At 45.1% G+C, this 23,847-nt stretch overlaps 2 protein-coding genes across 7 annotated transcripts in view; one reads left to right on the forward strand and one right to left on the reverse strand.

Moving 5' to 3' along the window:
- Positions 1 to 81: 81 nt before the first annotated feature.
- Positions 82 to 23,469, reverse strand: TSNAXIP1 (translin associated factor X interacting protein 1). 5 transcript variants are annotated; one of them, XM_081202403.1, is made up of 18 exons: positions 23,342 to 23,469; positions 22,202 to 22,487; positions 20,767 to 20,793; positions 19,180 to 19,270; positions 18,303 to 18,400; positions 15,793 to 15,922; positions 15,295 to 15,388; positions 14,817 to 15,013; positions 13,558 to 13,693; positions 10,955 to 11,124; positions 9,338 to 9,497; positions 8,603 to 8,733; positions 6,375 to 6,503; positions 5,346 to 5,531; positions 4,843 to 4,952; positions 3,713 to 3,836; positions 2,486 to 2,592; positions 82 to 728 (listed from the first exon to the last, which is right to left on the reverse strand). In XM_081202403.1, the coding sequence occupies exons 2-18, from the start codon at positions 22,228 to 22,230 to the stop codon at positions 467 to 469; spliced, it is 2,181 nt and encodes a 726-aa protein (XP_081058529.1). In that variant the 5' UTR covers positions 22,231 to 22,487; positions 23,342 to 23,469; the 3' UTR covers positions 82 to 466. The 5 variants fall into 5 exon arrangements, with proteins under 5 accessions (XP_081058529.1, XP_081058528.1, XP_081058530.1 ...); XM_081202402.1 differs by lacking the exon at positions 23,342 to 23,469 and adding an exon at positions 23,081 to 23,193; XM_081202404.1 differs by lacking the exon at positions 23,342 to 23,469 and adding an exon at positions 23,167 to 23,181.
- Positions 23,401 to 23,847, forward strand: part of RANBP10 (RAN binding protein 10) — a 50,154-nt gene continuing 49,707 nt past the window's right edge. For both annotated transcript variants that reach the window (XM_081202407.1, XM_081202408.1), the window contains exon 1: positions 23,401 to 23,533. The gene's annotated coding sequence lies outside the window, so the exon portion shown is untranslated. The remainder of the gene's footprint in view (positions 23,534 to 23,847) is intronic.

Raw genomic sequence — 23,847 nt, forward strand, 5'->3', positions numbered from 1 at the left:
TGCTCCACTGAAGGCTACACAAACACCTGATGAACTGCCTTTGCAATAACAAAGCAGATCTAGGCTTAGTGGAAATACTGGTTTAAATGCCAGAAAGAAACAGAACCATTTTATTTTCATCTCACAGAAATTCTAGCAAGGGAAGTAGATGTAAAGAATCTTCTAAAAACATTTATCCTTAAGCTTTCAATGTGTAGTTGGGTAAACTGCCACTTTGACTTAATGGAGGAGCCTTAGTAAATACTAAATTACATAGCTGTGAGGAGAAAGGCATGCTGCCAGTTGTGAACAACTTTTAGCCCTTTGGTCACGGCCTCTAAGAAGTCAAACCCTCTATTACCTAAGGCTATACTCCAGCAGGGCTGTCACCAGAGCTCTTTGAGGAAAGTTTTGTTCTACATTACTATTCTGTAAAATTTATTACTCTAATTACCCTTGGAAGGGGTGGGTATAGGGTGTGGCCAATTTAAATATTGACAAGAGCTTCTGTTTCTTCTAAAGCATGGGATTGGAGCTGATACTTTGCATCTCCTATAACAGTTCCTTGTCGTCTGATATCTCCAGCCTTAAGCCTTTTCATCAGTATTTCTATGGGGATGGAGACCGCAGGGTCCAATTGGTCTTTGGAAACTTGGAACGCATAACAGATGTAAGACTCCAGGGTTCGCTCTGACAAACCATGGTCGAGTATGCAGAAAGCTGCCCGCAAGTCATCTGGTCTCACTTCCCTGTATGTAAAAAGGGTAAAGTAGTCAATGAGAGTCATTGATGTGTAAGTATGGCCTACATTAGAAAACTGGTATTCAGTTTTAATGCTGATCACCTATCCAAGTTTACTGCATCCTGACCTGCACACTACCAGTACATAGTTTGAAGTTAAGAAAACAGGTCATTAGTCTCACTTGAAGGGTGGTTTTCAAGGGTATCAGGCTGTCAGATGGGTAATCGGTGACCCTTAGTATAAAAAAGCAGGAAATGCACAAGTCAAGGAATATATGACTGCTTTCCATCCTCACTCAGACTAACACAGGACCTCACTAGCAGACATGATCAGGAAAACACAGGAGGCACACAACAAGTAATGGCTACAAACAAGCAACAACAAAAACAACCCCAAAAAGGCATTGAAGACCAGTAGTCCCCCTAGTTCAGAGTGGTTTTGACAGTGTCACCCATGACAACCACCCTGCAGATGAGACCAATGGTCCCTTTTCCATGGGTGTCAGGCCATCAAATGGGGTGTACCCAGTAGCGTCGATTCGCCAGGCTGCCTAGGTCTGCAAAACCACTTGTAACTTTCCTCTTGAAAGAAAATTTACAATGCTTAACAAAAGTTATAGCCCTGCAAATGTCAAAAGCCCAAGGTGTTAGTGGCAAATGAGCCATGATGTGCTCTGCGGGACAGGAAGCTTGAGACACTCATAGGCAAGTTACCGGTAAATAGAGACCTGCAGGTAGCAAGCCGAAGTAACAGGTGAAGTCTTCCTCCCCAAGGTCTTAGGATTAAACAAAACTAGAAGTTTGTCAAGTGGAAGTATTTGGTTAGACTTCTTCCAAAGAACAAAAGGAAGGCAAAATGAAGACAGATGGACCACAGCTGCCTAAGGGACAGAGGACCCAGCTGGAACCACAACCCCAAGGAACAGGCCTGGAAATAAATGATAAGTGGTGAAAAATTCATCTCCATGAGAAAAAGACTGGCAGGCTAGGATGGCAGAAAAACAGCCTGGGGTGTGGGTGGAGATGAGCAGAGGCAGGAACAAATGGCAGGCAGGGAAAATTTGGGTGGGAACCAAGGGAGGCAGTCATTGGAGTGATATGGCAGTCTGGGAAGGTAAAAGGGCCAATTTTTAATTTTTAAAAAAGTGGAAAACAGAATCAAGAAGAAAAATAGGAACAAAGCCACTGGAAATCATTGAAGCAGAGAGGTCTGCCTTAGGAATGCAGGAAACGGACTGAGTGGTGACAGAAAGTATCAGTATATTCCATTACTCTTGTGCATTTCCTGCTTTTGGATACTAGGAGATGCTGACGACTCATCTGATGGCCTGATACCGATGGGAAAATTGCATTTATCAAATGTATAGTCCTAAGGAGATCTCTTGCTGCCCTTGCTAACACCTTTTTTCTTCTATTTTTTAAAGTGGCAAGGAATTCATGAAAAGGAAAGCATCACATCTCTCTCTCTCTCTCTCTCTCTCTCTCTCACACACACACACACGTTTGTGTGTGTAGGATTGTGAGAGTGGGCAAAAGAGGGAGAGATTAACTGTCCGACCAACCAGGGATTAGATCTAGATGAAGGCTATAATACCATACATATAATTTGAGGAGTTAAGTCCAATTGAATTTAATCATGCAGATGGAAGCTGCGGTGTAAATTTGAATTCCATTGAGACAAGTTAATCATAGCTTCTATTGAAATCAATGAGTTAATTTCCAATTAAGATAGTCGGGATCCAATTCATTTCAGGCTGACACTCACATCAAGGTTCCTAACTGAGCCTGTATCTCACGGATATAGTCTCTTTTTTCATTCACATATTGCTTCTTGAGATTCCTAACAAAAGGTTCTGTTTTTCCTTCTTCATCCTGCAAGAGTAAACAATCATTTTAGGGCTGGCTTTGTTTGATGCAATTAACACCCTGAGTTGGGAGAGGTAGCATATAATCTGCCTTCTGTCAATGGAGGCAGTGGTCAAACATTAGAAAATTAACTGGAAACAGCTCTCCAGTTTCCACTGTCCAGTGTTCTCTGGACATCTAAGCAGGATGCTTAATTGCTGTTTTTGAAACAAACGTGTCCAGCCATTCAGACTTTGAAACAGCAATTAGACTCAGTTGTAGGCTTTAATTTGCACGTTTCTGGAATATGATAAGCTCTTAACCGCTAGTATGGAGAAGCTACATTGCCCCTAGGGTTTGTCAATATAGCTTTAATTACCTACTCTATTGGCAGGGGAGTTGCTTGGATCCTGCCCTCCATGGATAGCCAGTGTTTTTTTTAGCTTGGTGTCATAGATAAAACAAAGGAAGAGCCAGAGTTAAGACTTCAGCTTCTGCGACAACACCACTGACGCACTATGAATTCAGGAAGTCCCATCAGTCACTTAAAAACAGGCACAATGCAGCCCAAAGCAGTGTGAACAGAAGACCTGCTTAATTTTTTAAAAATCCATCTAGTCCAGCATTCTTTCACACAGGGGCCAACTAGAATCAGTAAGGCTGTGGCCTTCTCCCATTGATTGTTCCTCTTCTGCTAGTCAGGGACCGTGTCTCAACATGGAGGTCTGTTTAGGCAGCATAGCTGATATAAACCCATCCTCTATTAAAGTGCCTTCTCTCCTTTTAAAGCCATCTAAGACAGTGGCCCTTCACATAACCTTATGATAGTCAACTCCATAAGCTAATGAGGTGGTGTGTAAAGAGCTATTTTTTTTTTTAAAGAATTTACTGAATTTATTGCCCATCTTTAAAAAAAGTATACCGAACTTTGTCCACAAAGCAGTGTACAATCTCCAAACAAAATTTCGCTGGTCTTGCAGAAAGAAAGAGAAAAATATTCTCCCCAAAGAAGTTTGGCCAGTTCATTAGCTCTTCTGTTTATGCTATTTTTACTATGTATAATTTTAAAAACCTAATCAACCAGCCATACTTTTTTCTAAAACTAATTAATTGCTTCTGGTTCTATGCCGTGAGCGGAGAAACCTACCTCTATCAATAAGAGCTTGTATGAAAGAGAGGTTTCAGGATACTCCGGTTTGTAGCCTGCAGCTACAATTAACTCTTGGATAGATTCTTCGGTCTTTAGTGGAAAAGCTGCCCTCAGGGCAAGGCTACAGGAGGAGAGAGAAAACCCTTCAGCTTATGTATTGGTTTCATATGTACATGCACTATGTATGTGTGCTGTTTTTTAAAATACTGATGTTTCAGGAGAAGGAGGAGGTGACTTTATGAATTTTCCATATAACATCACTTCCATACATCAAAACAGTCTTAGTGTCATTAATCTTCACCAATCTACCTCCTTTCTCAAAACCTCTGAGGAGATTCACCAGGAATGCAGTCTGCAAATAAGTCCGTTCCTCCTCCCAGCTATAAATCCTTTGGCAAGATGGCGACTCCGAATTAATTGCTGCGCCATTCCAAAAGCTCTTATTGCTTCTCGATCTCCATAAAGCATACTTTTGGTTAAAGTTTATCTCCACACAGACCTTAATCATCCTGCTTGGGTCAGTTCAACTGACGATTCTAATGAGGAGGGGTTCTTGTAAATCATATAGAAGGAAAGTAAAAAAGGTTCCCCCCCCCCATTCAGTCCCGTTGTCAACATATCCAGCCTTTGGTGTATCTTCATTGTAAAATATTCCTGTTTCTCCAACCCGTCGTCTTCTTTCGCAGAGGTCACTTAAATTAGCAGACTTCACTCCCCTTCTTCACTTGAAATATGTGCATTTGCTTCTTTTGTAATTAATTATTCCAAATTGCTGCAGCTAGTGCGTGATCAGAGACAGCTTCCAGGAGAGCCGAGGTCCACACGGGGGCATTCTGTCTAGGGCCCTCACCCCATTCTTTCGAATTAGGGGGTGATTTATGGGCACAGCAGGCAAGGGCAGTGTTCCCCATTTCCTTGGGGCAACAAGGGAGGCTGCCTACTCCCATAACAGCCTCTTAATTACCCCATGTGGGTCGGAGAGATGGTATTGTCGGCCATCTTCCAATGCGCCCCTAGTGGCCCCCCCCAGAATGAATTAAGTTCTTAACCCGAGGTACCACTGTACACTTCTGCTCAACTCCTTTGCACCTGGCTACAAATGACACCTCCCTGCTCCAAACCCTTACATGAACTCATCACGTGTCAGCTCGCCAGTATTTGCAGTATCAGCAACCGTCATCTCCCTTGCGAGGTTGGCAAGTTCTTGGAGGTGGCTGTGGTATACTGCTTCATCCAGCTGGGGAAATGAAGGTAGAAGAGTTAGGCTACAGCACCGTCCAGCATTAACTCATTCTGCAATAGGAAAGGAGAACAGTAGCATGGACCATCAGCACAACAACTGGACATCTCAATCAGCTGAAATTATTAAGAGGATTCTTCAGTTCTGAATTTACTCCAACTGCAGGTGAATTTCTCAGAAGAAAAACACATGCACCAGGGAAACTTGCTCAGACGAAGTGAAGAACACGTGATCTAAAAAAACCACTGTGAGCAAGAAAGAGGAATACACAATTTCTTCTTATAGCAGGTTGGGGGAAAAAGTAGACTGGAATTTACTGTCGGGGGTGTGTGTGGTTATGTAGATCTACAGAAGCAAAATCAACTTTAAGTGAGATGAGGGACTGCTCACCTCTCCAGTCAGGATTTGATGAAATAACGACATGGCTTCATTCGATTTATAGAGCTTGGTGTTTTCATAGACACTGTAAGTCCAGTCAAAAGCAGGAGCGTCACCATACCTTTTCTGGAAGAAGTTCAGGAAGAACTCTGGAAAGCTGGATTGTTTGCCTTTCTGCAAGAGAGACAGCTGCAGTTTCTGGAACAGAGTACTCAGCTGTTGAGAGCGATTCTTTACAGCTTCTACTTGAATCACAAAAGGCTTCCCTCCCAATAATTTTAAACTGCATAGTAAAAAATATTCCTCATCAAGAAGATAGACTGGGAATCACTTGTAGTAACAACTGCTCAGCTAGGTTTGGGCCTCTCTCTCTCTCTCTTTTTTAGTTTAATCAACCAGCCACTCATGGCTAATCACAGGGTTGGTAACTATACTTCTGGATGCTTCTGCATACAGTTTTGTCACATGAGGTCCTGGCAGCCTCATGATTGAGATCCTGTCAACATGTAACATCTTTGCTCAGAGACTTGCTCAAAGACTTGGTTGCCAATATGCTACTGGGCCAATGTTCATACTATTACAGTGGTACCTTGGTTCTCAAACTTAATTCGCTCCGGATGTCTGTTCAACTCCCGAAACGTTCGAAAACCAAGGTGTGGCTTCCAATTGGTGCAAGTACCCCAAAAACAATAGCCAACAGCCGCATCAGACGTTCGGCTTCCAAAAAACGTTAAAAAACCGGAACACTTACTTTCAGGTTTTCAGCGTTCGGGAGCCGATTTGTTCGTCAACTACGCCGTTCGAGAACCAAGGTTCCACTGTACTACTACTACTACTAATAATATGCAAGCACAAGATCCCAGAGTCAATCCCCAGCATCTTCAGGAAGGGTTAAGAAAGACACCCTGCCTGAAACCATGGACAGTTGCTGCTGGTCAGTGTAGGTAGTACTGAACTCAATAGCCAATGGTCTGACATGATACAACAGCTTCCTATGTTTCCAGTTGCCTCAAGCACATTCATAAGGAAATCCAAAGATACCTGTAGATCCGATGCAATTTTCTCTTTCCATATTTCCTTCAGAATGCTCACAATCTCCTTTTTGGTCAGCTTCTTATTCCTAACCACACCATCACACCTCAGGTACACAGGGACCTTCTCGCTTCTCCCCTAGTGAGAGGAACAGTATTAAGTCCTGTGCAAAGCCAACCTCTTAAATCAATACACAAGCCAGAGTCCCTACTGCTGCTATTACTTAAGCCTTTATAAGGTGCCTGGAGTGCTGTGCAAGGACACAAAACCGACACACCCACTGCACTTTCAATGCAAGTGAGAAGAAGGGAAATGCCAGTCAGCAGGCCTACCAGGTCTCCACATATAACCCACAAGGCCATTTTGGCCAAGCTGCATCTACCCACCCATCACCAGATGGCTGGTAAAGATGCAGCTGAGAGGACAGCTGATTGTTGGCACCTGCAAACTCCTGTGCCTTTGTCTGCATAGCTTAATTTAAAACTCTGTGAACCTGATGTCACTGAGATGCCAGATGATGGACACGCAGCCACACCCACCTGACAAACTTGGCGGGGGGGGGGGAGGTGGACTGGCCAGATGCAGTCTAAGTAGTGTTCTTCTTTCAAAACAGCTTCTGAACAGTTGCAGAAAAGTATCAGAACACAACATTTTGGCTAAACAGAATTTAGTAAGACAGGACTGTGTTGATTTCAATTATAATTAGTTTGGTTCTGCCCAGAAAGATTGATTGAGGTTTTCCTCAGAGGAGGGTTTTATACATACTGTGTATCTCCCCTGCTCCCATTCATTATTTTTCTTTCATAAAATTTATACACTGCTTGATTCTAAACAAAAACCTCAAAGTGGTTTACATTTATCCTCACATCAGTCCTGTGAGAGAGGTTAGGCTGAGAGATAGAGGTTTGCCCAACATTTGCTTTGTGGCTGCATGGGGATGAAATCTAGCAAGCTAGCCCTGACATGATTTGCTTCCCCAAGAGGGATGGACAAATCTGTCAATTTGGTTCTCTCTGTTTCCAGTTCTTTCCATTCTTAACAATTCTTCACATTTTCATTGGAATGCAATATTTTTAAGTCCTCATTAAAACTGATTAATATTTTAATTTATTTTAATTTATCCTACTATGCACATATTTATATGCAATTTTGCCTAATAGATACATTTTTGCAAAGCAATGGACCTTATATATTTATTTTTGTGTTATTTTCACAAATATATACATTATCATGCACACTTTACCCTAGTGTTCATTTTACTTGGCTGGAGAATGATACTGAAAAATCTGGAGCACTGTGCATTTCAAAGGATAAGATGGTTGTTTTTCAGAAAATGTCCTGTTCTGGAAAGGGTGAAGTAGGAAGACTCTCCTTTAAAGGCAAACTGAATCAAATTAAACCCCCATTCCTGCTCTCAAGAGATGGTTAGTGGCTCACTTTATAAACCTTTTGCAAATACAGTGGTACCTCAGGTTACAAACGCTTCAGGTTACATACGCTTCAGGTTACAGACTCCGCTAACCCAGAAATAATACCTCGGGTTAAGAACTTTGCTTCAGGATGACAACAGAAATTGCACAGCAGCAGCGGGAGGCCCCATTAGCTAAAGTAGTGCTTCAGGTCAAGAACAGTTTTAGGTTAAGAATGGACCTCTGGAACGAATTAAGTACGTAACCAGAGGTACCATTGTAAAAGATAGCAAATTTTGAGAAAGGCACCTCCAGTTCCATTTTGCTTTCACTTACTATTTTTCGGGCAATAAAGGAATACAAACAAAAAAAGGAGATGGCCCAAGAATCTTCTGCAATGTGCAGGTGTTTTTAAGGAAATGGGTCGGTGTGGAAAGTAGCACTTGCATTTGGGAGAAGGTTGTGATTTCCCTGTGCTCTGCACGGGGAAAGTTCCTGGTTCAATCCCCAGCATCTCTGGGTAGGGCTGTGAAAGATTCCTGTCTGAAACCCAGGAAAGAAGCAGTGTAGAGAATGCAGAGCTAGAGGAACTGATTGTCTGATTCAGTATGGAACATTTTGAAAACTGTTCATCTCTTAGGCAGGAACTGCTTCTCTTCCCTTGTCACACTTCAGCACAAGAGAGGGAAGGAAAGGGTCTCCAGGTTGCTGGGAATGAGGCCAGGCCCCTTGGAGAGGTGGAGACCAAGACTCCTCTTGACCTTCTCTGCAAAATGAGGAACAAGCAGGTGAAAGTCCCAATGGATACAATAACCAGCACAGCCATACCAGCGCCACGAAGGTGTCCCTCTCTCTTAGAAGTCCCGCACCAATTTCTTCCAAAAGCACGTCTACCAACTGATCACTAGTTTTGCCCTCTGACAAAGCACTCCAGCGCTCAGCCCCATCAGCAATCACATCTGCAACAACAAGAAGATGTGAGGTATCGGATAGGGCCAAGCAATTCATGCAGCCGGAAGGAGAACTTTATATAAGAATTTAATTAGTTCTCAGATTTGTTGTAATGAGTGTAGTCCGTAAAATTATTCCAGGAGCTATATAAAAGACAAAGAAATCCCTGTCAAAAGTGGCTTAAAGTCAGTAAAAGATGTTGCTTATAAACTCTGCAAACATTCTACTTACTAATCAAAAGAAACAGGAGAGAGAGCCAGTCACACATGTGCGCCCTGCTGTGCTTCCTCAAACTTGGAGGCAACCTGGCAGCTCTGATAAATAAACATTAGCATATGCAGATTTTATGCACTTTTATCTCATGGGACTTTGCCCCAAGTCCTTTAAGTAACCAGTAACACCTCTGCTTTCTAAGGCATAAATAAATATGGGATCCAGCAGTTGGCATGGTGAGCTGACTGTGATTAATTAGATTACTCCTTTAGATTTATAATTTTTAGACCTTTTGATGTTTTCTGTTGTTCATTGTGTAATATTGCTGTGTACTTGTCCTGGGCATATAAAGACAACATCAACAACAACCACAACAGCAGCAACAACAACAAAAAGCACCTGCACATTTTTCCCAGCTAGGCCGCGGTGTGGAGGACCGCTGGACATTGATAAGGTCATTATAGAATTTGTCCCGTTCCTCAGAAACTTGCTTGTGTATGTCCAGCATTGTGTCATATTCTTCTTGAAGATCATCAAAGTCTTTTTGAAGAATTGTCATCTGAAAGGCAAGGCCAAAGGACACGAGTAAATACAGTGGTACCTCGCAAGACGAATGCCTCGCAAGACGAAAAACGCGCAAGATGAAAGAGTTTTCTGTTTTTTGAGTCGTTCCGTAAGACGAATTTCCCTATGGGCTTGCTTCGCAAGACGAAACGTCTTGCAAGTTCTTGCGAGTTTGTTTCCTTTTTCTTAAAGCTACTAAGCCGTTAATAGCCGCTAAGCCGCTAATAGCCGCTAAGCCGCTAATAGCCGTGCTTCGCAAGACGAAAAAACCGCAAGACGAAGAGACTCGCGGAACGGATTAATTTCGTCTTGTGAGGCACCACTGTATGTGGCAAGGCATGCATCTATTCTCTGGAACTCCCTGCCCTTTGATATTAGGCAAGCACCTTTCCTGTATTGTTTTAGCACCCATTAATTTTGCTTGCTCGTTTAGGCAATCCTACTCATACAATTTGATTATATACATTTTAACATCTTCTGATTTTACACACACATGCACATGTGTGTGGGGTGTGTGTGTGTGTATTTGTTCTTGATGTTAAATTTAATTAATGTTTTTAAATGAATATTCTACATTCTACATAGACTTCTTACATTTTCTGGATGATTAAGTGGTATATAAATAAGATGTTAAAATAGTAGATAGACAGCCTACAGGTGTGTGGGTTGCTTTAAGTGCTTGTCAAGGAATTCCTGTCAGAACATTAAAATCCCTGTCATAAATGCTAAATTGGGAATTAAAAGACATTCCAGAGAAAAGCACCGTATCACTGAGAAAACAGGAGCATGATTAGGAGAAACCTCTTCCACACATAAAGGAGTCTTGCTTTGAATAATTAAACCCTGCTTCTAGTAAGAGTGGGGAAATGGGCCCAGATTCTGAGGCCCAGATTCAGAAGTGGCCAGCCCTTCATGATAGCCACTCACTTGTAGAACATATGATGTCAGGTGACCCAAACTGCAAGCTGTGACTGCAATAGGAGAACTGGGGAGGGGGCATACTGTGCTATGGATTCTTCTTTTCTACTTTTGAAGCCCCAGCTTGAACTCAAAAATAATTCAAATGGGGGCTGCAAAGATTAAATTCAGGGCAGCAGAAAAAGGTGTCAAATTTTAAAAGTGCAAAATTCAAGCAGCAAAAAGAAAGAACTGGGAATGCACTTCAGCGTGAGCTCCCATTTCTTTGTTTTTAATTTGGCACCACGGATTCACGTGTTAGATGCCTGATGTGATATGACATCAGAAGAAACTCACAGGCGGGTGTGGCTGTCCAAAACAGTTTTGCAGGCCAAACAGGGCAAGCCCAATGGCCTAATTAGGCCGATGGGCGAGAGGTTCTCCAATACTACTCTGGAGCAAATGGAGGAGATCCCACTCTGAAAACCCTCCTCAAATAATGGAGAATCAGCCAACCTTGGAGCATCAGTAGGGCTCAGCAAAGCCTTTGGTTACCTTTTCAGTCAATTCATTACATTTGTGTTCCTGCAACTCAAACTCTCTTCTGGGCACTACGTCTCCATAGTTTGCCTTCATGGTGTTCAGCTCCACTTGGGCTTTGGTGAGGTCGTGTCGTGCTACCTTTAAAGCGAGCGCCAGCTTCACCGAATCTTCCCCCTTTTCATCTTTAAGAGAAAATGGTTCAGACAGGCCCAAAGTTGCCACTGGAAATTATGCTTAAATTACCGTATTTTTCGCTCTATAACACACACCTGACCATAACACGCACGTAGTTTTTAGAGGAGGAAAACAAGAAAAAAATATTCTAAGCGAAACAGTGGATGTATGGTTTTTGTGGTTCATGCTGTGGCCACAGACATGTGATCTGACGGTGGGTTTGGGATAGCCCAATGCAAAAATCCTGAGGATCCATGTGGATCCATGCTTTGTAACCACGTTTTTGCGCCATTGCGGCCCCATGAAACAGTGGGTGCGTGTATTTTTTGGTGCAGGCTGTAGCCATGGACATGCTATGTGATCTGATGGTGAATTTGGGGTGACCCAGTGCAAAAATCCTGAGGATCCATGTGGATCCGTGCTTTGAAACCACGTTTTAAGTGGGGAGGGAAGGAAAAGCACTCAAGGGACAAGGAGCACACGTGGGGGGTGTGGAGAAGGATGCTGCTAATAATGCAGAAGAGGCTCCTCTCCGGCTTTGCTCCTTTAAAACAAGCAGGCTCTGCGTCTCTCCCTCCTCCCCAGCAAGGAAACCACGATAGTAACCACTCTGAGACAAATCAAGAAAAATTGCGACCAACACTTTCCCACAACAAGCGCAGTGAGGTCAACACACACACACACACAGAGAGAGAGAACTGGCCCTAAAGTCGCAGGGCGCTGGAAGTTGCAGGGTCGCTGGGAGAGTGAACGGGAAGCAAGAGAAGGAGAAGGAGCCCTCACACACACAGAGACACACAGAGTGTCAATTCTAAAGTCACAGGGGTGCAGGGAGAGCGCAGGGGCGCAGAGAGAGTGAACGGGAAGCAAGAGGAGAAGGAGCCCTCACACACACAGAGACACACAGAGTGTCAATTCTAAAGTCACAGGGGCGCAGGGAGAGCGCAGGGGCGCAGAGAGAGTGAACGGGAAGCAAGAGGAGAAGGAGCCCTCACACACACAGAGACACACAGAGTGTCAATTCTAAAGTCACAGGGGCGCAGGGAGAGTGAACGGGAAGCAAGGGGAGAAGCAGCCCTCACGCACACACAGACACACAGAGTGTGGATTCTAAAGTCGCAGGGAGAGTGAACGGGAAGCAAGGGGAGAAGCAGCCCTCACGCACACACAGACACACAGAGTGTCGATTCTAAAGTCGCAGGGAGAGTGAACGGGAAGCAAGGGGAGAAGCAGCCCTCACGCACACACAGACACACAGAGTGTCGATTCTAAAGTCGCAGGGGCGCAGGGAGAGTGAAGGGGAAGCAGGAGGAGGAGAACGATAGCTCAAGCACACACACACACACACACACAGCCCCTACAGTGCCTAATCCAAAATCGGACAGCAAAAAACTGCAGGCAGGGACAGAGAGCAGGGGTTGTTTTAAAGCAGCCAACTCCCGCTCTGCTTCTCTCCCTCCTCCCCGGCTCCGCTAGCTGACAGGAGCCGCTTACACCCGCTTTGCTGTTTCAAAGTGAGCCACGGACTGCTCACGACTGCAGCAGATTCCCCCGCCATCTGTAGGCATTCGCTCCATAACACGCACAGACATTTCCCCTTACTTTCTAGGAGGAAAAATCTGCGTGTTATGGAGCGAAATTTACGGTACTCTTCTCCATTAGGGTGAGATTCCCCCACCCCCACCCCAATATGGCAGTATCTATTGATTGCTCCTGCAAAGGCTGCCTCAGCACAATAAGATAACACAGACCAACTGACTTGACATTTCTACATGATGCTAAGCAGAAAAATTCCACTGACTACATAATGGGCTGAAAAAGTCAAGGAAAGAGGGAGAAATGTTTAGCCAGGCTAGTCTAGGTTAAACCCAGGGGGGCAAAGCAATGTTACATTAAAGAAAGTGCATATTTTTAAAATGTAAAAAAAACTACTGTAGGAGCCATTTGCAAGATCACTACTATGGAGAAAGGTTAGCCATCAGTCCCTGGCTCATTTCCACCCTGCCTTCCCCATCCCCTGCTATGGTCTCAGTGGCTGAGTTCTTCCATTTCCTAACAGCAGTCTTGGTGGGGAAATTTTTTGACACTGGAGCAGGGAGGGAGGTCCTGTATGCCATGGATCCTGATATACCCTCCTGGAGGCCCAGTCCTGCTCCTCTCTCCTGCATCATCCATTTATAATTGCTAAACGTGTGTGTTAATTGACATTTTTATCCAGCACTTCCTCCAAAGAACTCAGGAAGCCATATATCGCAATCATCCTGTGAGGCAGGTTGATCTGAGACAGGAAATGACTCCATCTTCTGATAGCAAGCAGGGAGGACATATTTGGGACATATATTAACCATCCCTACATTGCATTCCAGTTTGCCACCTGAAGAAGAATCTTCAGCCCACCTTATGTAGAAGCTACCCATAACTGGGAAAACGACATCTTCTACCTTGGATTTGGGAAAACTTCATTTCTTCCTTCAGGCGGTACATTTCATTGAGATCTATAAGTAGCAGCTTGCGGGCATCAGACTCATTCAGGTAACGGAGGTATTCCTCTGCCACTGCCTTCCGCATCTTAGCCACCTATGTGATGTAAGGCAGTAAAGGTAAAGGTAAAGGTACCCCTGCCCGAACAGGCCAGTCTTGACAGACTCTGGGGTTTGTGCGCCCATCTCACTCTATAGGCCATGGGCCAGCGCTGTCCAGAGACACTTCCGGGTCACGTGGCCAGCGTGACAAAGCTGCATCTGGCGAGCCAGCGCAGCACACGGAACGCCGTTTACCTTCCCGCTGGTAAGCGGTCCCTATTTATCTACTTGCACCCGGGAGTGCTTTCGAACTGCTAGGTTGGCAGGCGCTGGGACCGAGCAGCGGGAGCGCACCCCGCCGCGGGGATTCGAACCGCCGACCTTTCGATCGGCAAGCCCTAGGCGCTGAAGCTTTTACCCACAGTGCCACCCGCGTCCCCTGATGTAAGGCAGAGGAGACTGCTAATTACTGGTGTGACAAGCTCACTTTGTCAGTGGCTGAAGCCTCAGCAGTGGAAGCAAGTACTGTGATCTCTCTACAGCCAACCAGCAAGTACCCTTGATGGGCCAAGGAGGTGATAACTTCTGAAGTGACACTGTATGATGCAGTGCTGTCAAATGTGTGTATCGTGGAAGGAAGCTAACAAACTGTATTTCTAAAACTGAAGGCGGCTGTGTTAGCTGTGTTGGTCCATTAGAACAATGCAGCTATCTGCAAAATTTATCTACTTTGGGGAGGGTGGTAGTGGTACCAAATTTAGCTGCCCAAAGGATTCTAGAACTTCTACCACCAAATGATGGGGCTTGGACTATGTAGGAATCTTGCCCTCAAACTACCCTATGAAAAGACTCCTACAAAACTATTCTGTGAACAGTGAAAGAACAGTCCCAGTCAAAGCTACCTGGAACCCAGGGGGTGTGGTGCAGCAGAAATGGACCAGAGCGCCACTGTTTTGTTTTTTTTAACCAGAACAATGACTTCATCAGCCAAAGCACAGAACTTGCTATTGTTATCTCCTGATGTCAGACAACCTCAACTGATACACCTTAAAGCATAAGGGTAGTTTTTGCAAAAACTCCTAAACTGACTTGTGTTTTCTATTTTAATAAACAGGATGCAAGATCAGATTCTTGAGTCATAGTTGATTAAAGTGTAGATGGGGAGGCGTCTGTCTCACCTGGGTTTCTAAAGAATATTTCTCCTCCTTCATTTTGTCAATAAGCTTCAGTAAGTAGATCCTCTCATCCTTCAGCTTTGCAATTTGTATTTTCTCTTGCTCCTGAAAGGCCAGGATTTGCCGAGTACATTGATCAGAGGCTGTGACCAGAGTGGCATTCACTGACTCCAGGGAGTAGATCTTCTCTTTCAGATATGCTAAATGTCATAAAAGGTCCCAAAGTTACTTAAAGTTTCCAGGACCCATGAAGGTTCCTTTTTAAACTTTAAAAAAAAAATATGTGTGGGTTTTGTTGGAAATCTTTTGTCTGTTTTCAATGTCTTGACCTCATTAGAAGGGAGTTAATGAACAGTTCATTTATTTATTTTTAGTGGTGAAGTCTACTGTTTACCTACTGTTTGGCCTCTGATCCTCTATAGCTAAGCAAATTTGCTTGTTCAGAATTACATCTGGTATAAAATAATTGATGCTCTCTTACCTATAGTCAGTTCATACTCTCTCTTGATAGAAGCCAACAAAGGCTTGTAGGTTCTGAATTCTTCCATGAAGAACTCAAATACTTCTCTATAGGGCTAATGAGAGAGAAAGGGGGGGGGGGGAGGACAACAGTACTACTATAAATTCTGTTAGCTGAATATATTCTATATCTAGACCTGGTACCCAGCAGTGAGATATAATCCTTTATTAAACAAGGATGTGTATCTTACTTTGACAGCTACTAGATTGCTTGCACGGTATTTTAAGGAGATGCTCAATCAGAGGCACTGAGACCAGTCCTGTGTTCTGTGTGGCTGTTGGATAAATTGAAATTAATATATCCTCTCCTACCCATTAAAACCTATCCCCAAGTCAGCACTGGTTATACAGTATGGGGCTTCTGTATACACCCCTTTTCCTTTGAGAAAAATCTTGGTGGGCTAAATAAATGTGTTCACACTCAAGATTGTAAAATTAGAGCAGAGTTTATTACTCAGACCTGGAGTTTAAGTTCCTGAACTTTCCCTTTAGTAAGGTCAAGTGCTTGCAGCTCTCTCCTCAAATGGGATTCCAGATCTTCGAGGTAGCGTGGTTTTGGTATGGAAAGAGGAAGCTGTTCTTTGTCGATGCTGAAAGACAAGAAAACTAAACTTTATACACATGTTCACATTTTGATATACCGTACATTTTTGTGCATTGTTGTAACTGTAATATGATCCAAAATATCTGCACTTCAGAATGGAAATTCAATACAAAGTCGCAAACACCACTCACAGAGATGTCAAACGGCTCTCGGTGGTCACATCTCAACAGACAGCTGTTCCTTCTTCTCAGAGAGCCTTGGGAGTTCTGAGAAGGTGTTGGGGATATTTAACACAAGTCTCAACATTTAATTAAACTATGGTTCCCAAAATTTTCTCATGTCAATTCATATATGGAACTCCTGTCAGAAACACTCACTGAAAGTTGAGGAAGAGCAGGAATGGAACTCGGAGGGGCTTCCTCCACACAAAATGTCCTGGCTCTCACCATATAAAAAACTTGGACTCTGATTTTAACAACATAGGAACCTTTAGCGCTTGAATTGCTACACGGTAAACTGTTGGTAAGGGTAAAGAGGTGCAACAGGTGCAGGCAAGGCTAGGCAAGTTAAGATGTTGATCCAACAAATGACTCACACACACCCCTACAACCCTCTTACATAGGAATGGGGCAGGCAGAACTTAGCACAGCAAAGGGGACTGTTCCTTCGACTGGGCAAGCAATTGGGAACTCCTCCAGGAAGGCTGGGCCTGAAATGTCTGTCATGCCTGCACTGGCATCTCCATAGGAGCCAACTCCTAGGGGTCGAAGGGGCTTTGCCCCCCCATAAAATATTTGAGGGGGCTGCCCCCCAAGTTGATGGGCATTGCCATTCAAATGGTGTGTGCACCCCATCATGTGATAGATTATGTGGGGCAGGACTTACTTGGAAAAAAACCCCAATATTTTATTCAAGTTTGGCGCCCCTGGGCATCTCCATAACCTAGGCAATGAAGGAGCTGTTGCCAACATCTCTAGAACAGACAGAGCAGCAGAGTCTTGGGACTCTGGAGCCAGTGCTGGTGCAACAGGCAGAAGTTGTGCAGATGCTGTGTGCTGGGAAGACTGGTAGGGAGAGGGGATGGGGTGATCAGAAGCCAGGATCCTCTTCCCCAAGCAGTTCCTCAGTCTCCCCACACCCTGGCAGGGTCTATCCTAGACAGCTGAGTCCCTCCTCATGATTGCCTGCAGAAAACTCATCACCTGCCTTATTATTATTATTATTATTATTATTATTATTATTATTATTATTATTATTTTATTAAATTTGTATGCCATCCTTCATCCAAAGATCACAGGGTGGTTCACAACATAAAAATACAAAATGAGAACACAAAATACATAAAAACAAAAACAAACCAGTAACCCCCCCAACAAATGCATTTAAAAGGCCATAGAATGTGTAACCAGTATTATAAGAATTTTGAGGTCTCACATATAGAATAAATACTCATAAATGCACACATATCTAAATATATGACCCATGTGTCTGAAATAGTATGGGAAAGCAATCCTGAAGCCATTTTGACTCTCCCAATGACCTCGACTATTCCTCTGCAGTACGGGGAGGCAAATGGGGAAAGACTTTCCATTGTCTTTTTGCTTGCAAATCCTGTCTTGAGAGGCATATTTGTATATGAATAGGGTGAGCCTATGACCTGGATTCAGGAACTAAAGTACTGAAGCATAACTTCTTTTATTTCTAATAGCTACTACAAACTAAAGAACTTCTGGCTTGCATGAGTGTGACAGCTCCCACTCAGCCATCTGGTAACTATAAAGATAAGACTCTCTCCACACACAGAGTCAGGCAGTCAGGAGCGGAAGAACAGAAGAGCAGTTTCCGCCCCCTCCTTTCTCAAAACATCAAATCAGGAGATTCTTGCAATGGGAGGAGGTGAAAATATCAACAGGCGCAGGTGTGCAGGGCCACTGCCATGTCCACACACCTCTTTCCCTGGCTTAGGCTGCTAGTGGCTGCAGCATGCAGAGCAGTCTGCGCCTGTGCCACCTATCCATTAGCCCAAGCCCACGCTGCCCAAATCCCAAAAACAAAACAAAACCCAGACATCTCCTTTGAAATGTAAAAATCCCCCTGGATGGGCATGTTGGCCCCCCAAAAGAGGACATGTCTGGGATTTCCTGGACATATGGCAACCCTACCCAAGGGCCATATAAAGAGAACTATGGGGGCACATTTGGCCCACGAGCCTGAGATTACCCACCCCTGCTCTTGAGCATGTGGGAGGAGAAAACCCATTCTGGATATGCTTCGCCCCTAATGAGAAATTTTGGTACCTTTACCAGACTACAGTTCCTAGATTCTATGCTGAAAACCATGACGGTTGGCAAAAATACAATATCAGTTTACAATGCAGAGAAGCCCAGAAAACTTCACATTTAATGTACAACATTTATCCTACATACCTTGGCCATTCAGAGGTAGTACATGGTTTTCGATTCTGCAAGATAATGTGTCCTGGTGCGTATGCAGGCCATGAAGACAACTGACTGCTAGAGTGGCTCTGAAAAGTGATATATTTTGATTATGGGCAGTGGCAAATCAGACCTTCAAGCAGGATCCTACCCATCGGTGTGCATTTCAGACCTCCCAACATAATAGTGGTTTCAGCTACCAACCAGTGACATCAGCAAATATGAACTGAAACGTATGACTTTTATTGTAAACATGATCTTCTTCATGTACTTCAGGCATTCAGCATAGGAATGGTTCAGCTCCTTTAACAACAACCAGTCACCCAACAAGGGAAGAGAATAAATCCAAGACTTAGGATGTAATCCTTACTCCTTACTCCACTTACTTAGGAACAGTGCTTTTTTTCCTATAAAAAAATGTTTAGGGGTACTCTCATTTTCCTAATCATATTGAAATACTGCCCCTCAATGAGGCCAAACTTAGATTCACAAAATGTTTAGGGGTATGCACCCCCCTGCATCCCCCCAGAAAAAATAACTGCCTAGGAATAGGCCTTATCAGAATAGTACTGTTGGTACTGTTAGTCCTTTCCTTAGCTCTCGGGCCCCTCTTGCTCAGGGTGAAACAGACTCTTGCTTTTCTTACTTTACAAAGGGAGGGCATCAGAGCATCCTTCTTGCCTAGACCTGTAGCCATGTGGCAGCCCTAGGATAGCTGAAGTAGTTAGCAGACTGCTAAGATCAGAAGGCCTGGCACCGGCCCTGTTGTTGTTATATTTAATTGTCACTTTCCATACAATAGTGACCTAAAGCAACTTACAAATTAGCAAGGGGTGAGCATTGTCATGCCTGATCTGCTCAAACTCACCAGAGATTTTCTTTTCTTCTGAAATGATTCCTTCAGATCAGGTAATTTTTCTTGACAATTTAGATTCTGAGTGCATTTCAGGATTGAGACCCTGGATAATTGGCAAGAAGGGGAAATTGCAGTTCTATGGAGGAACTCACATCAAAATGAGAATGAGCAATGTCATTTCTCTCAATCCAGGGCCTCGTTACTGCATGTCAAAAGAAAGGCTGTTAACACAAATCAACCAACTATTAGGAACAAACTCCTTAGTTGCTATGTCTTATATCTGTCAGTGTCAAATTCCTGCATCCCAGGGCTCAGGTGTAACATCACTTATTTTTTTAATGAAGCCACAAGCAGGCACTGGGCTCATGTACTCCTCTCTTCCTCCTATTGCACAAAAGCTTTGGCACACAGATCCTGGTATGTTTAAAGCAGAATTCCCTATTGTATCCAAAACTGGGAATTTTGATTTCATGTCAGTTAGTTTACTAACCAGGATATTAAGGGCATGCATGCTATTTGAGGGTCTATAGGATGCGGCAGAAGCCCTGCTTTGCAGGTGGAACATCAGATTCAATGATTCTAATGCAGATATGCTAGTGGAACAGATATGCCAGTAAAATACTCTATGACAGAGCCATTCTACCAGCAAAGAGAGATAGTGTTCCACTGATGTATCTGGAATGTTCCCATGGTGTATTTTTCATGCCACAGACATATCTTGAATCCACCAATGTAGCTGGGTTTTCACCAAATCCTATGGTCCATCAGCCAGTGTAGCTCAAATATAGGATTGCTCCATAAGGCTGTGTACACAGCACACATTTAAAGGATATACAGTCATACCTCGGGTTACAGATGCTTCAGGTTGCACGTTTTCAGGTTGCGCACCATGCTGAACCCGGAAGTACCGGAACAGGTTACTTCCAGGATTTGGCACTTGCGCATGCGCAGAACCACTAAATCGCACCTTGCGCATAAGTGTCAAATCACAACCCGAGCATGCGCAGACGTGGCGCTGTGGGTTGCGAACGCTGCAGGTTGTGAACGTGCCTCCTGCATGGATCACATTCGCAACCCGAGCTTCCACTGTAATCAGGCCTGCAAGCCTCCTCATTTGGCCCTCAAGGCCATTTCAATCCAACCCATCTGCCCCACATTTGAAGCATTTGCATGCGTGTCTTCCACAGCTCCCTGAAACAGTTGCTTCGCAGGCTGAAGAGAGCACATTTGCCAGCACATCTGCTGGGCAGTGAAAAGTTATGAGGTGATGGGCAGGTATCTCTGTCCAGTGTGTGACTCCTCCTTTCCTGCTGCTCAACTGGTGATGGGAACAATGGAGGAAGTAGCTAGGTAGTGAGCAGTTATGGGGTGCCTCCTACCTACTCCAAGCCCCTGCCTGCCTGCCTGCCTGCCTGCCTGTGTCAGTGTGCATGAGAGAACGGATATGGTACATGTGTCTGCAGCCTACTAGCTGCCAGTGAATGTAGTCCTCAAGACCAAAAAGGTGGGAAACCTGTAGTAAGAATTGTCAAAGCCAAAGTTCTTACTGCACCCACAAAGCTAATTTAAGTAATTAACTCTTCTATTTTATTGCAATACCTTTTATCAGAGTCCTGACTACTGACCCTGAAATAAAAAGAGAAAAAACATTATTGTATGACTACAAGATGCTGCTGAATCCTACCAAAGTCTAGTTATTTAATCAGCAAAAGTGTCTTTGCCACCGTATTCCAAGAATGACAACAGTCAAAAGCAGGAAACTTTGTCCGTACATATAAATTTGCCCAACTGCCTAAAACACTCAGACACTAAAGGTCACCAGAGCTAGTCCTACCATTAATTAGATTGAGGTACTTGACTCAGGCAGCAAATATTGGGGAGCAGGGTGTGGTGGTAAGGTCTTAGAGTGCTGAGCTGTTAGTCTCCTACACTCGTGTGCAATGGAGGATGTTGTCCTATCACTAGTGTTGAAGTAATACACAACTACCAGTCCACCTGACTTCAAATGGAGGGGCACTATCTCATCCTTTGCCAAATGTCTTGGGAAGTATATTGTAAACTAGAAGGTTTGCCTCCATACCGAAAAACATATAATAATCTCCATACTGTACAGCACATGAGTAATATCGTTCAGGGGTCAGCAAACCTTTTCAGCAGGGGGCCGGTCCCCTGTCCCTCAGACCTTGTGGGGGACCGGACTATTTTTTTGGGGGGGGGGAGGAAAACGAATTTCTATGCCCCACAAATAACCCAAAGATGCATTTTAAATAAAAGGACACATTCTACTCATGTAAAAACACCAGACAGGCCCCACAAATAACCCAGAGATGCATTTTAAATAAAAGGACACATTCTACTCATGTAAAAACATGCTGATTCCCAGACCATCCGCGGGCCGGATTTGGAAGGCAATTGGGCCAGATCCAGCCCCCACGCCTTAGTTTGCCTACCCATGGTTTACATCTAATGTTGATTAAAATGATCAGGGCTGAACTGTACCTGGTGAAAAGTCTCTGCACTTACCCTATGAGATGCTGGTTTACATATTGAATTGGAAAGTGTGAATTAGGTAGCTTTGCCTTTAAATGCAAACTGAATCCTATTTCTCCTTCATCCTCACCAGGGAGAACTTTGTCTTAGACCCTGGAGAGCCAGTGCCAGTCAGAGCAGAAAGCACTGGGCCAGTACAACCTTCAAGATACTATTGTCCTCCATATGTTTTGGTCTACAACTCCCAGCAGCCCCTGCCAGCACACGCTGTAGTCCAAACCATCCGGAGAGCACCAGGTTGGGGAAGGCTGGTTTGGTAGACGAACAGGCTGTCCTGCTTGAAAGCAGCTTCCAAGTACGTACAGTATGTTGCTAAGCTCGCCAAAGAAACCGGCAGAAAGAACATGCCTCGCTTCATGTGCGAAGTGCCTTTTCTTGGAGCAAGCGGAGGTGATCCCCACCTCTCTGGGATTAAGGATATATTTCCAGAATGGCCTTTCCCGGCCTTTCCCCCTCCAACCCGTCTCCTTCCTGACGGACTCACGGCAAAAAGGTGGAGGCGCTACTCTTCATGGCTGCGAGGAGGGTAGAGGAACGGCGCCTGCAGAGGATGTTTACACTCGGTCGCCATGGCAACCACCGCCACCTGCTGTCTAGACTGAGGCCGCAGCGCCCTCCAGAGGCGCTTGAGAGGATAACGCACGACCCGAAAGCTACTTTCCTAGAGGATTTCAAGCCTGTGCCCGGCTATATAACGCGGGTGGCTGGCTTAGTCCGACGGGTGGTGGTAGTGACGTTGGGCCCCAGGATGCTGATAGAATGCATTCGTCCTGGAGGAAGGCATAAGGGAAAGTTTGCTAGCCGTGCCGTGACTCGTGAGCCGTTCAGGAGATGCTACAGGTTAAATGAAAGAGCTAGTCGTGACGCGTCCTATTTAGCTCGCGCGCCCACGCCAACACACGCACACCGTTTATTTTATTTTTGCTTCTCTAAACGCCGCTTTCCAGCGCGTGAAGGGCTCGATCCTGTGTGTCTGAAACTAGTCCCTTATATAAAAAGCGAGCTGTGCTTTGGGACAGTGGTGAGGCTGGTGTCCCTTTTCTTAACGAGATGCATGCGTGACACGGTGTACGTTGCGTATTTGTGTAATTGCCGTCACCGGGTAGAAGCACCAATCTATTTGTCCGTCCATCTCCCTTTTCTACCACTAGTTTATAGCTGGCCTGGATGATCCTATGCATTTTTATTCAGAAGTGAATCTCGCTTTACTCACTGACGCTTACGTTAAGCATGCACAGGATTGCAGCCGTCTTGCCCAACTCCGGGCATGTTTACTGTATGGGGCTTCCCCCCCCCCCGCCCCGCCCGGCTTAATAGTTCTGAAAGGTGAGAAATCTCCTGGACTGTCCCGTGGAGTCCTTACTATACTCATTATCCCGGCGGGCTCTGCGGTGCCAGGAGTGGGCGGACCCTCCTGTGCAGTGTTCCTCGGAACTTGTAGTCACTCACCACCTGGTTTGACCAAGTCCAGAGGTGGAGCTCGGACTCGATTTCCCATCGCGCCCTTCGGCTCCATTGTGGCCGAGCCCGCGTCCCATTGGACAGCCAGGGAAACAGGTCCCGCTCCCCTCCTTCTGACACAATAGTGTATCCAAGATGGCGGACGCGGGTGCAGCGAGCTCACCTGGGGGAGACTCGGTGCTGCCGCCGCCGCCACCGCCGCCTCCCCCAGAGGAGCAGGAGCTGAGCCAGCGGCTCCGACGTCTCTACCCGGCTGTAAACCAGGCCGAGACGCCGCTGCCGCGCGCCTGGAGCCCCAAGGACAAGTACAACTACATCGGCCTCTCCCAGGGCAACCTGCGCGTCCACTACAAAGGTAGGGGGTGGGGAAGGCGGCGGGGGGAGACGCGCTTAGGGGGGAGAAGATTCCGGGCGGGGGCGGTTGGGGCGAAGGCCTGGGGCTGTTGGGGGGTCACCCTCTGAAGGTGATGAGCGGTGGGTGTGAAGGAGAGAGAGGCGAAGATGGTGACTGGGTGGAAAAACGCTTCGGGGAGAAGGCGTTGAGGATCGGCAGGAGGGTTTCAGGAGGGGAGTAAGGTGGCAACGGGCCCTTGTCGCATCTGAGGGGTATCGGGGGGAACTGATCCATGGAAGACCCTGCCAAAGGGCAGTTCTCCTGGGGCGCTATTT

Source organism: Podarcis bocagei (assembly GCF_964188305.1).
Source record: "Podarcis bocagei genome assembly, chromosome: 7".
In the NCBI taxonomy this organism is placed as follows: domain Eukaryota; kingdom Metazoa; phylum Chordata; class Lepidosauria; order Squamata; family Lacertidae; genus Podarcis; species Podarcis bocagei.